This window comes from Rhinoderma darwinii, chromosome 7, assembly GCF_050947455.1.
Source record: "Rhinoderma darwinii isolate aRhiDar2 chromosome 7, aRhiDar2.hap1, whole genome shotgun sequence".
In the NCBI taxonomy this organism is placed as follows: domain Eukaryota; kingdom Metazoa; phylum Chordata; class Amphibia; order Anura; family Rhinodermatidae; genus Rhinoderma; species Rhinoderma darwinii.
The window spans coordinates 14339180-14352843 of NC_134693.1; the positions used below are offsets into that span (position 1 = coordinate 14339180).

Genomic DNA, 13664 nt, shown 5'->3' on the forward strand with positions numbered 1-13664 from the left:
GAGTGCTTGAGACACTCAAGGAATTTGATGGACTTATTGATAGAAGAGGAGAAAAATATGCTTAGTCTGCTTAATGTGGAAATTGAGGAGAGTGTTAAAAAATTAGATATATTTTGCAAGGATCCGGAATTTGAAAAACTAAATGTTAGTCTCAAAAAAGAGGTGGAAATGGAACTTCGTGAAATATCAATACGGAAAAGGAGAAAATTCCAAAGGGATACTTTTGATTTTGAGCAGAAACAAATTTTCTCCTTTACAAAAAATAGAGAAAAACAAAACAAAAGTAGATTACGGGTGAGAAGGAATACTTTTATGTCAACAGATGAGGAAACTACAAGTGACCCATCTAGTGACAATGAGATGCGGAAACACATCAGAGTTGAGGAATCACAATCTAAGGTCTCTTTTTTAGGGGACCGAAACAGAGGGAAATTCGGAGAGGAAAGAATAGTAGAGAAAAAAGGAGGACCCAATACAAGACAACGCAGGGGAAGATAGATAATAATATGAATAATATAATTAATTTAACCGATTTCCCCTTATCAACACACCATATATCCTTATTGAATCGTGGATTGGGCTTCTCACCAGTTATCCCTGGAAAGGAATTTGAGATATGTAAAGACCTTCACCTCTTTCTCAGAAAGATTCTTTTAAGACTTTGGCATGGGGAAAAAAATGAGAGGAATAGTCAAAACGAGAATGTGTCATCACAGTCACAGAGAGAAACAATGGAAGTTGGAATGATCCCGAATTTGGAAATTTCGGATCTGAATACTTTAGTGGATTTAAATGAGTTATGGAGGGAAGGTAATACATTGGAGAATACAGATAATCTTGAAGAGGATCTTACTGATATTATCCCAGAGTATACGGGCTTGCGGAAAAAAAGCAGTACCATGCCAAGTATATATTCTAACAGATACACACATGCATTTTTGGAGGCCATGCTTAGAGATATTAGTGTCATCGACTGGTCCTCCTTTCTGTGTGAGGACAACCTAACTGAAAGGGAACGAAAAGCCCTAAAGGAATTGCAAAATATTGAAAATATTGTAATCAAGCCCAGTGACAAGGGTGGGAATGTTGTCCTCCTCAGAGAGGAGGACTATGTCGGTGAGATTAAAAGACAATTGGAGACGGATACATATTCTCTTTTGAAGGATAACCCACTGGACAATATAATGGGAACTTTAAATAGAAAATTGACTTTTGCATTGGATGAGGGCCTAATTAATAAAAATGAGTTTCAATATTTGGAGGTAAGAGAACCCCGCATGCCCACCATATATGTGCTTCCCAAGGTGCATAAAAATAGGAATACACCTCCGGGTAGACCTATTATTTCGGGGTGTGATGGTCCAACAGATCACCTTGGGAAATACATAGATGAAAAATTGAAACCCTTTGTCCGTACACTTCCATCCTTTGTATTGGATACAGGGGATCTTCTAAACAAAATTGACAATTTGACTCTTGAGGAAGATTTCATCCTGGTAGGATTGGATGTGGAGTCATTGTATACTTCCATCCCACATGATGTTGGCCTTAAAGCGGCCGCGCATTTTCTGGAGAGGAGAGGAGGAGACTGGGCTCACCAAAATGAATTTATTATTGAAATGTTGGAATTCGTTTTGAATTATAACTGCTTTTCTTTTGATGGCAAATTCTATCGTCAGATTCGTGGAACAGCCATGGGATCCTCTTGTGCACCATCATATGCCTGCTTGCATTTGGGCTGGTGGGAAGAATTTATAGTATACTCACATCCCCTCTTCAGAAAATGCGCCTCTGTTTGGCTTAGATATATGGATGATGTTCTCTTATGTTGGAAGGGACCATTGGATTTGCTAGAAAGCTTCATTGGTGATTTAAATTCCAATAAATTGAATATCCTTCTGACCTTTACTTATAGTGAAGATCACATTAGCTTTCTAGATCTTAATATTCATAGGGAGGGAAATAGATTAAAAACGACTACATATCGGAAACCAACATCAGGTAATACCCTTTTGGCAGCAAGTAGCCATCACTTTCCCTCTCAAATTAAGGGGATCCCGATAAGCGAATTTCTTCGAATTCGCCGTAACTGTACTGATTTCAGGGACTTCAAAAGCGAAGCACATGATCTATCCTCTCGCTTTGAAGATAGGGGATACTCCAAAAAAATGATCAAGAAAGGATACAATAGGGCATCTAGGCAGAATAGAGAGGAAATTCTCAAGAGAGGTAAAAAAGATAACAGTGACAATAGAGTCAGATTCATTTCGAGGTATGGTTCCCATTGGAACATACTTCGGAATTTGATGATTAAAAACTGGCCACATTTAACTTTGGACAAAAGAATCAACTCAATAGTGGGGAATGTACCGAGTATGGTTCCCAGAAAGGCCCCCACGCTGAGGAATATGTTGGTGAGTTCTGAGTTCAAGAGAAGGACCCCAGACAATGAGAAATGGCTACAGAAACGTCCAAAAGGAATGTTCATGTGTGGCTCTTGTAGATGTTGCAAGTATGTGTTAAAATCAGACACTTTTCTTGACAGTGAACACAAAAGGGAATTCAAAGTCTATAATTTTATTAATTGCTGCTCAACCATGGTCGTTTACTCCATTATCTGCCCATGTGGAAAACAATACATTGGGAAAACGAAACGAGAATTACATATTCGTATTAGCGAACATATTCGAGATATTACCAAGGGTGAATTGACAAATCCTTTAGCTGCACACTTCAAAACATATCATGCCCAATCACCAACTGGCTTAAAATTCATGGGGATTTATCAATTATTTCAAGACAGAAGGGGAGGTGATCTTAACCGAACACTCCTCCAAAAAGAAACTATGTGGATTTACACACTGGGAACCTTGAATCCTAGGGGACTAAATAATGAAATAAAATTTAATATGTTCCTTTGAATAAATGGGAGCCAAGAGACTGTTTTGTCTCCTAGTATTGTATTCCCTTCTCATCTCTCGGTATTTTGGAGTTACCTAGTATTAGATAAAAACAATACTTTATGGATGAGTGTTGGATCAAAAAATGGGACCCTAATTATTTCATCCCTGGAGAAAGATTTAGTAAAATTGAGTGTGAAATTTTCGGATCAGATATTTTTTCCCTTGGAGGCCTAGTGTGTGTCTTTGGTCTGGATATCCCATTTCCTATACAATGGTAATCTACTTTTAGTGGAATGAGTATGAGCAATTTTATTTCCAATATGAAATGATTAATCAATTGGATAAATAATATAAAATAAATGAACATAATAGTCTTATACACATATACATATTCTTATGAAATTTAGTAGTAAAATTACCAAACGAATGTTTATTGTATTTAAATCAAATTCATTTGGGGGTGGTGGGGACCCGGGTCCTAATACCTTAACAGGTGATGGTCCTCTCTCCCTGCTTCCCCTGAAGTATTATAAGAATTTCATATTGTATATGTATAGGTAATTAAAAAATTAATAAATCGATTAGACTTCGGCGTCTTTTGTTTAAAAGGCATAATAAACGATCCCTTATTGAAGAAAAATTTGTTCCTTTATGAATCCAACATAGGGTCTGGATATTAGTAGTCAACCGTATTCACGGAAGAATTGATATTAATAATTGAGTTCAGGTAGCAATTGTACTCCTATGTAAAATTCAGTTATTGGTCTTATCTTGACGAAGTATAGACACACCACTGATTGCCCTCTCTTTGAAAATACCGAATATACTTATGGATGTGATTTAATGGATATACGAATTGCATGTTTGAATATAAAAATGTCTATGTCGGTTATCAAAATTGAGAGATAAATAGCATTATGGCATCTCATGAAAGATCTAGATATATTATCTATAACATCTTTTAAACATTATGTTTTTTATCATTGAACCAATGAATGAATTTGGGACACTATAAATATGGTGTGTTTGGCAGTACCTGTCAAACTGCTCTGAAGAAATCCCGTTCAGGGATGAAACGCGTCAGCTGTTCTAATTAACGGGGCGGGTAGTGACGTCCAAACCCTGCCCTGAGAATACCTGTCCAGTGTTGAAGATCACACGTGGAAGGAGACATACTCTGGAATTTTCACTTACCTGGTTGCCGGCGTGCGATCCTATTTCGTTGGGTCCGTTCCTCTCGGAGTGCCCTTATTCAGCTGATATACCGGCGTGCGATCCTGCATTGTCGGGTGGAGATTTGAAGGCTTTGAAATTTATGTGTGGCCACACAAGTGAACTTTCCTTCTGTGGAGATTTGCTATTTTCCACCTCAGAGCTGACCGCTTCCCTGCATGATTTCCCGGCACTTGCTGGATGTCGAAGGTAAAGGTAAAAAACCTATAAAAGTTGATGTCTTGCCTCAAAGCCTAATATCATGAGAGCTACACATTGACCCAAAGGTCTGTGAAAAGACTTCCTATCACCATAAAATCTGATTTGGATCTAAGGATTCATTAATGAGAAGAAAAAAAGCACGCTGTTAACCACATTCCTTTAATTCATGAGGCTATTTTCCTATCTTGAGAGTAAAAGTCATGTTAATTACACATAAAGTGAATTTCTTTAAAAATTTCATTACCAGCTACTCCAAATAGGAACTCTGGCCATTTTGTGATATAAATAATATATATGTTTGAAAACCGCAAGTGTGAACACGACCCAGCGGTTTTTCATTTTTTGAAAATTTTCTCAAAATTGTTTTACACATATATAGTTTGCTATATATCCATCAGGCAATATCACCTATGTTTTGAAGGTTCTATTGTATGTTTTCTTTCCTGGCCAGGAGAATTCTCTTTTTAAATTGTCAATCTTGTATTCATGTATAAATTTAATGTTGCCGGTATTATCTGGATTCAAAAATAAAATACTATGTTAAATTTTATTTAACCCAAGAGTGCCTAGTTATATTTCTGGATCATTTTTCTTTTTTTTTCTTTTTTCTATAATCTTTATCAGGAATGGCACCTTGCTATATTATATTGCAATTTTGGGTTTGTTAGGTATGGTTTGGTTATAACCACATATTTTTTCTATATATAATACCATTTATTGGCTGAAACTGGAATATCCCTTTTCATTTGTGAATCACAAACACGTAAATCCATCCGCCCGATGACCTTACAGATTGCAAAATAATGTGCACAGCAGCAAAACTCGATTCTCTCATCTCCGGCTCCAGTCCTTTTTTTGCAGGAACTTCTGAGTGTTGTGTATTTCTCTTTCTTATTTATTCTGGCTCTGCGTGAGCCGTGACCAATCTAATTACAGGTGACACATGAGTGCATAGCCCCATGTAATGTACTGACTGCATGAGGTCTCCACTGTAACAGTGCTGCGGAGAACCATCAGCGGACATCCAAATGAATAGCTTCATTCGGACCCTCAGGGTGCAGCCCTCATACAATACAAAAGTCCTTGTAATTCACCATAGATTGTGTGCAGGCTAAAAAACATCGACCGCCCAGTCTATTTAAATGCATCTTCAAAAATAACTATAGAAAGCATCAACCCAGTGTCTTACATTGTTTTCAAATACACTTAGACATGAACTAGTGCATGGCAAGTTGTACAGATATTTGCCTTAAGACCGTGTGGTAGAAGAGGATTTTCTGGTGTTATTCTCTTGGAAGGTACTCATTTTCCTTGGAGAGATCCAGCTGGTAGGGAGTCCTTAGGGCAGTGCTTCCTGGGAAAGTATGCAAAATAGCTCTTCAGAAGAAAGAAAACTGTGGCTATAGTGCCACCTATAGGTGACTATCCTGTAAGTCAATGTCCGTACCTTTTATAGAGCCTTGAAACATGACTCATGTTAATATCCAAACCAGACACCCATCTGTAGACAGCACTGCTTCGGAGCTGTTGCTCCTCATCTGTACAGAGTAGATTTCTGCTTGGCTGGGTAAGAAGGAAGAAAGCAGTCTTTCTAGTGCCACCTATAGGTGACTGTCCTGTAAGTCAATGTCCATACCGTTTATAGAGCCTTGAAACATGACTCATTTTAATAGCCAAACCAGAGACACCCATCTGTAGACAGCACTGTTTCTGAGCTGTTGATCCTCATCTGTACAAAGTAGATTTCTGCTTGGCTGAGTAAGAATGAAGAAAACAGTCTCTCTAGTGCCACCTATAAGTGACTATCCTGTAATTCAATGTCCAAAACTTTATAGAGCACTGAAACATAAGTCGGGTTATCAAATAAACCAGAGACACCCATCTGTAGACAGTAGTTGCCCATCAAAAGTACAGAGTTGGGTTCTGGTTGGATGTATGAGATATGAACGGACCCTCAGAAGGTACTTGTGTCAGGCTGTCAGTAATACGTATGCCACATTCATCAGTTTTGTTTTGGACTCCAAGTGACCCCATAAAAATCCTTACTCCTCAATAATTTTTTGGACATTATTTTATGAGAATCCTAATGTCCAGTTCGAGGACAACCAATGCTCCAGCTTTGGAGAGAAGTTCCTACCTTAAAGGGGAGATCTACTCAAAAAGTTTGTTAGATATTCCGAAGAATCCCAAGTACCTCAAATTTTCCAACTTGGCTAAAAACTCTTCCGCTGAGATGTACAGGGTCTCTTGATTGTTTGTACAAATTGAGAAGGGAATGGGTGTAAGACCTTATTAAAAAATAGCCTATATAAGTAGCATCAATGTCTGAAGGACTTTCCTGGACCCTTCTTCATAGCATACTACAAGTAGGGGGTCTGACATTCCCGTTCCCTGTCATTTCAAAATCTCCAAGAGGATAGGGAGAAAGAAGAAAAGACCCCTCCAATCTGAGTGGCAGCCTACCCTTCTGGTGGGTGAAATATTTTTGAAGAGTTTTTAGCATTTGGATAGTTACCCAAGAAGACATGAGGTCATCATATTCCACCTGTACCAGATCTAGTTACCTGGTCCAGAGGAAAGCAATAGAAAACTCTCTGCACAATTACGCCCAGATCCTTCATGACCTTACAAGAGCAATTGGAGAGGTTGTATTCAGTGGGCTGGAAAATCACACCCAGCCTCCAATACTTGCTAGAAAACTCTACTGAAGATCTGGTCCTCTTGAGGTCTCGTTGATTGTAGGACCAGATGCCATACCATGGAGATGATTACTGAACATTGAGTCCTTTTCAAACCATCCATGTGAGCTCCAGATATAATTCCATACTTGGTCATCATTTCAGGCCATATTTAGGTCATGTATGGCCAGCTTCTTTTTGGGATCACACAGCATACATCTCACTATCTCAAAAATGTCTTCTGGTAGAAAGTGTAGGAACTATTGCTTTGGTAGATTTCAGTGGGATCCTGTTGAACTTGATAGATGTCTGTAGGGGAAAGATGACGGTCAGGTGTCAAACACACGAGAGGTCCTCTTCTAGCGGAACGTGTGAGATGTACTGTAACAATTGCTTCTTTTCAGCTTCCTGAAGCTTTGCCTAACGGGTTACATTACCCACAGGCAGGTAGCCATATCCAGACGTTGATGGGATCGCAGAGCCTGCAGCACAGGTCAAGGGAGCAGCCGCATTATGACGGTGGCATGAACAAAGTGACTATTCAACAGTACCAATCTCCACTGCCCATCCAGATCCCGGCTGCACAAAGAGGCCCTCAGTCTGGACGCTGCTTGATACAAACAAAAGGACAGAGGAGTATGGATGGATATCCAGAGCAGGTATAACTTCCTTCACCTGCTCTAAGTTCTAATTTTCGGATCCAGGGCTTCAAATCCCCATGCACAGACATAGTTGAAGAGGATCTGTCGCCCCTCCTGACTTGTCTGTTTTTGTAAATAGTAACGGTATATTCCCCGTGAAAAAACAATTCTGCATCATCTTTTCTTACCACACTAAATTTTGCCATTCCTCTATTATTCCTCCTAGAAATTTATGAATAAATTAATAACTGGGACTTACCAGTTGGGGGTATGTCCCTACACAGAATGACACTGTCCAATCAGTGCTGACAGAGTGAGACTGAGTAGGAACATACCCATTTGACAAGAGGAATGGTAACACACAGTTGTCAATTTATTCATACATTTCTAGGCGGAATAACAGAGGTACAGCACAATGCAGAGTTCTAAGTAAAGATGCTCCAGAATTGTAATTTTATGGGGAATACAAGTATTTACTAAAACGGCCATGTCCGGAGAGGGGGACAAGGGATGCTTAGACCCCTATAACAAGATAAATTAATCAGCACACAATGTTGGACCTAAGAACAGAGGAATTCTTTAAACCTCTAGTGGTGACTGCAGACAGTCTGCTTGTTATGGCTTAAAACTGTCCATGCAGGGAATTTGGAGCACTGTATCAGAAAAATGGAGCTCCATTCGCTATAAAGATATATTAAGAAATTCTTCAGCACAGAATTTTAGATCTAAAAAACAACATGATGATAAAAGGCAGAGACTCACTTTCAATTTTACCTATCTTATCATTTTTATTTAAAAAAAAAAAAAAGTTTAAATATGTCTAAGATTCTTATCAATTTCTGTTTAAAGGAGTCGAAGCTCTGTTTTTCTAGTACAAAACTCAAAATTCCCGGCTTCCCTTCACACAGCCATAGAGGTAAATGATAAAATTCTGTCTGCTTGCAGTGACCACTAGGGGAGCTTAGGAGCTTGATGAAGACATGGCTTCCATTGATCGCTATGATTTAACTCCATCACTCTGTAGCAGAATTTTAGATGTTTTAGATTTAAAAAAAACAACAACAAAAAAACCAGATGACCATTGACCATTTCTAGAGCAAAAAATGGTTGTCACCTACAGTATTTCTGTCTGTGATCCTATATTTGGTCTAGTGGTGAGAGGGCGACTTATACCTAGTGAGAACTTACCGCTGTGGTGATTCTTTGGTCTTCCTATATATATATCACGGTCTTCTTACTCTTCATACCTTTGAAACTGTATTCTTCAATCTCTCTCTAGTACTGTGTAAGGATAGAAAAGAATCCAGGCCTTGGCTTCAGTATCAGCGGTGGATTAAGTGGTCAAGGAAACCCATTCAAACCGTCCGATAAGGTGAGTGGGTTGCGCCACAGTTGTGATTTTTTTTTTGTTTCGTGATAGACCTACACACTATACGGGTCCATCTTAAAACCATTAAAGAGAACCTGCAATTTTAGGTGTATGTAAAGAACATAGTCATCCCCTGATAGTGGTCACTTAGACCTGTCAAGAGCTTCTTGTGAGGAATTCCTATATTTGTACCTACATGGAGAAGGTGCCCCAAAGAAAAAATTACTCTGAGACCCTTACTATGTCTTGTCTCATACCACAACACGCCCCTCATTTTGGATTCAGGAGGATCTGATGCTTGTTCATCCACACACTGTCACCTCCTCATGTAGGAGAGAAGGTTGGTGTAACTCTTGCGCCAATTAACAGATCTGTGGAGAGGGAGCGCCCTGCGCAAGTCCCCTCCGCCCCTTTTTAAAAATCGGCGAATCTCAGCTAGGTCCACGGGCTCCATAGTAACCACTACAGCTTTGCCAAGGACCTCTTTAGCATTGAGAATGGTTCTATCCAAGAGGTCTTTAGAGCTGCATGGTAGGTGGAGGTCCTTGTGCCTGGACCTCCACCTGTTCCCCAAACATCTGTGAGGATCTCAGCTCATGGACTTCACGTCTACATCAGAAACATGGGTGGAATTCCTCATAATGAGCTTTGTCCAGGAGCAGAACACAAAAACGATGAGGTGAAATCCATGATATATTGAAGACTCCATGCGAGGTGTTTTGAAGTGGTCTTTTCAAGGTTTAGAGATACATGTGCCCACTTTCCAGGCAGTTCTGCACTTTTCTTAATGACTATGTTATCTTGTGTTGGTCATGGTTTTATGGGCCAATCCAACAATCAGCCCATGTATGGGGAGATACAAGCCCTCCTTACAGTTATTTATAAGTCGATTAGGACGACCTAAGAAACTAAAGTTCTTCTTTGTGTTCTTTTGTTTTCTGCTGCTGTTTTACGTGCTGTTTTTGCTGTGTCTTGAATTGTTTGTATGTTTATATTGGTTGGCTTTGTTTCTAATTGACGCCCTTGTCTCACCAGGGGACAAACCCTTTTAGTTTTTGAGCCCATCTTCTGGCGCCCCCAGCAGACAGCTGAATTTGCCAGGGGTAGTCGCAGACAGCCAAGCATTTCCCCTATAGTGACCGTTACAAAGGAAATTTAGAATGACATGGCGGTCATTCAGATGCACATAGGTTGTCTTCATTAGACAACCCCTTTAATAAGTCTAAGTACAGCGGTTAATTACAGGCATATTCAGGTGAGATGAAGGTGTATAATAATTCTGTATTGAATTATTTTGGAGAGGGGGGATGGGGAACAGTATAATCAACCTGTAAAATAGGGCATCGGCTGTGGTGGTCCACCATACCCATGTGATATAGCAGGACCTAAAAAAACAGGATGTGCAGATAGCAATCTAATCACTATGAGTGGGAGGGGCTTAAACTGTGAATGGGGGACTAGGCACCGCCTGCTTTCAGGATCGGTGGAGGCCCCAGTAGACAGACCATGTAAATTACTTGTCAAACTGATTGATTTGGGGTTGAGACCTGTTTTCGATACTCTTTGGCTTTTTCCTTTTACATCCACTTTTTTTATTACCCCAATGCATCAGAAAGAAGATATATAAAGCTGCTTTGCTCATAGTGTTGATTAAAAATCATCTACTGTAATGTGTCTCCAGCTCCTAAGCAGACATATGTGTGTCCATGGTTACAGACTACAAACAAACCCTGTGTAGTCTGATCCTGCAGTCATGTGTTACTCGCTTCCATCTACCTCCTCTACAATCTGTAGGTCATCAAAAAAGAAAGAAGTAACGTGACTGTATGATGAGCCTACCCACGGAGTAGAGGCTTAGATCAGCATAGGAGCTGTATACAGAAAACGGCAGGTTAATTTTAAGCAAGACTGCAAAAACGCTTCATTGTTTTGATCTTAGATGAACTAAAGCATACAAAAAATGGTTGCAAAGTTGAACATACCCTTTCAATGACATTATACCTTGGTCCCTTATTATGTAGTGTTGTGTAAAAGCCTATGACTGAGTAACTCACAATATATTTGGGTGCATTGACTACAGCAATGAACCCTAACTGTGCCGAGACCAACAAGCATGTTATTGGGGATGAGAACTGTTTACTTAATGATCATAGTAATCATATGTCTATTACAATCTATAGTATCTGAGCGTCCGTACACTGTGTGCAGTGGGGGTCCCCATTGTGTATCCTGTCTGTGTCACCCCGTTGTGTATTACTGAGGTCCGTGTCATTGATCAGCATCGTTTTCCTAACATCACATCTTCAAGACGTCTCCATTTATTTTGCTGGACACCCAGAGGCATCAAGCTTGAGTAGTATTCAGTATAGAGGACTTGTGTAAGACTCCTAACCTATGTTACTTCTGACTTATAGGGTATCTTTGTTACTAGGGTTCAACCTGATGGACCAGCATATGGTGTGCTCCGGCCCGGGGATAAGATCCTACAGGTAAGATTCTTATTACTTACCGCCATGAATTTACGCAGCACAGACGTAGTAAACTGTACATTGGGTTAGTGGTTTCTCCCACATCTATATGGTATCCGCAATGGCGGACTGAGCAGTTGGGCAGCTTAGTGTGCCACATGTTACCCCTGAGGCCAGTCAAGGATAAAGCTGTGAGTGGGGGGTTTATCTTTCTGATACTCAATATCAGCGCAAAATAACCTCTAGATAATATCATGTCACAACCAGGGCTGGATTAAAGCAGAAAGGGCAAATCTTACTCTGACCCCCCCCCCCCCCCCACTAAGTGTGCACAATAACGCAAGGAATTATTAGGGCTCTTATGGCAGTATTTTCTGGGTACTGTATTACTTGGTCTATGTGGATAGTTATTATTTGGTCACTGTATATAAAGAATGTAGGGGGGGGGCACAAAGTTTTGGTCAGGGGCCGCCACGGAATGTAGCTCCGCCATGTTAACAAATGACAAAAATTGGAATCCCCAAATAAAATTGGAATTGATATAGGAATATTCCAAGAGTGCTGCAGTTTAGGGCAGTCTGTAGTCTGCACACTGCCAACACAGAGATATATTTTTGTGCTCAATTCAACAATCTAGCCACTAATCCGGTTGTGTGTGGAGGCGAGCAAGAAATTCTGACAATCAGATTGAAACAATCCTTCTCTTTTGTCACAGAAATTGAAACAAACACAAACCCGTTGTTTTCCCTGTAGATTTTGATATTTTCAGATAATGGAAGTAATTATATTGGGGGATTGCCATTTATTCTGAATAAAGATAGAAGATAGTAGATAAATATCTCTCTCTCTCTCCTTTTATACTGGGCAGTTATTGGGCAGACAAGTGTTCATAGAACTCTCGTTCCCGATTATTGCCCTGTGTAAACAGGGAGACGTGCTGCCAACATCATAGAAATGTATGAGGACAAGCGATCGGAGTAACGATCCGACCTCCCGTACATAGGTCCTTGTGACAGGAGCAAACGAGCGCCGATTAACGAGCTGTCTCGTTGAATGGCGCTCGTTGCACTGCTCAAAATTGGCCAATGTAACAAGGCATTATCGTTCACTCGCTCTCTCTCTCTCTCTCTCTCTATCTCTCGCTCGCTCGCTTTCTCTCTCTATCTTGCTCTCTATATCGCTCGCTCACTCTCTACCACTCGCTCTCTCTCTCTATCGCTCGCACTCTTTATCTCTCTCTATCTCTCGCGCTCTATCTCGCTCTCTCTATCTCTCGGTTGCTCACTCTCTCTATCTCTCGGTTGCTCACTCTGTCTACCACTCGCTCGCTTTATCTCTCGCTCTATCTCTCGCGCTCCCTATATCTCTCGGTTGCTCACTCTCTCTACCACTCGCTCGCTCTCTCTATCTCTCTCTCTCTATCGCTCTATCTCTCGCTATCTTTCGCTCGCTCCCTCTAGCTCTCTACAGGCCCTATTACACTGGGCGATTATCGGGCAGACAAGCGTTCATATAACGCTCATTGCCAGTAATTACCCTGTGTAAACAGGGCAGCGATCAGCAGATGAATGAGCTCGATCATCTGCTGGTCGTATCGTTTTAAAAAAGTAAAATATTGTTGTCGGCAGCAGATCTTGGTGTGTAAACAGGGAGACGCGCTGCCGACATGATAAGTTAAAAAGAGATTTTATTGTGCAAAAGTCGTTTAAAACATAAAAAACCTCCTACATATGTGCTGGGTGAGCTGGAAAAGAGTCTACGAGGGCGCTGCTGCACATGGATAGGACCGAAAGGACAAGAACTTCGGAGTGATGATAATCAATAGAGTTTATTGGTAATATGACTACGCGTTTCAATGCCGTACCGGCATCTTCATCAGGTCATGAAGGAAAACACACACATCACTGTTTAAATAGAATGTAAAAGTTGAAAAAAACCCGCCAATGTGAACGAGGACAGGGCGTTCCAATGACGTCAGAGTTCAAAGGTTAAAAAATGACTAATAACAACGATAGTAAGATTAGAACATATAGTAAAAATAGTTGCAATAATAAAAAAGGAAAGATAAAAGATATAAAATGGGAAGCGATATGAGAACAGTGGAAGTAATAGCAAGGAATGTATCTCACAGGATGCTGAAACCCGATGAGTGGCTGCCCGTGAAATAACCA

At 40.3% G+C, this 13664-nt stretch overlaps 1 protein-coding gene across 8 annotated transcripts in view; it reads left to right on the forward strand.

The window, feature by feature from the left end:
• LRRC7 (leucine rich repeat containing 7) overlaps positions 1-13664 on the forward strand; it is a 286473-nt gene that overhangs the window by 252066 nt on the left and 20743 nt on the right. For 5 of the 8 annotated variants that reach the window (XM_075832825.1, XM_075832822.1, XM_075832826.1 and 2 more), the window contains 3 exons: positions 7420-7674; positions 8936-9028; positions 11440-11514. In XM_075832825.1, coding sequence (XP_075688940.1) covers positions 7420-7674; positions 8936-9028; positions 11440-11514 — 423 coding nt within the window. The remainder of the gene's footprint in view (positions 1-7419; positions 7675-8935; positions 9029-11439; positions 11515-13664) is intronic. The other 3 variants (XM_075832823.1, XM_075832828.1, XM_075832827.1) reach the window with 2 other exon arrangements.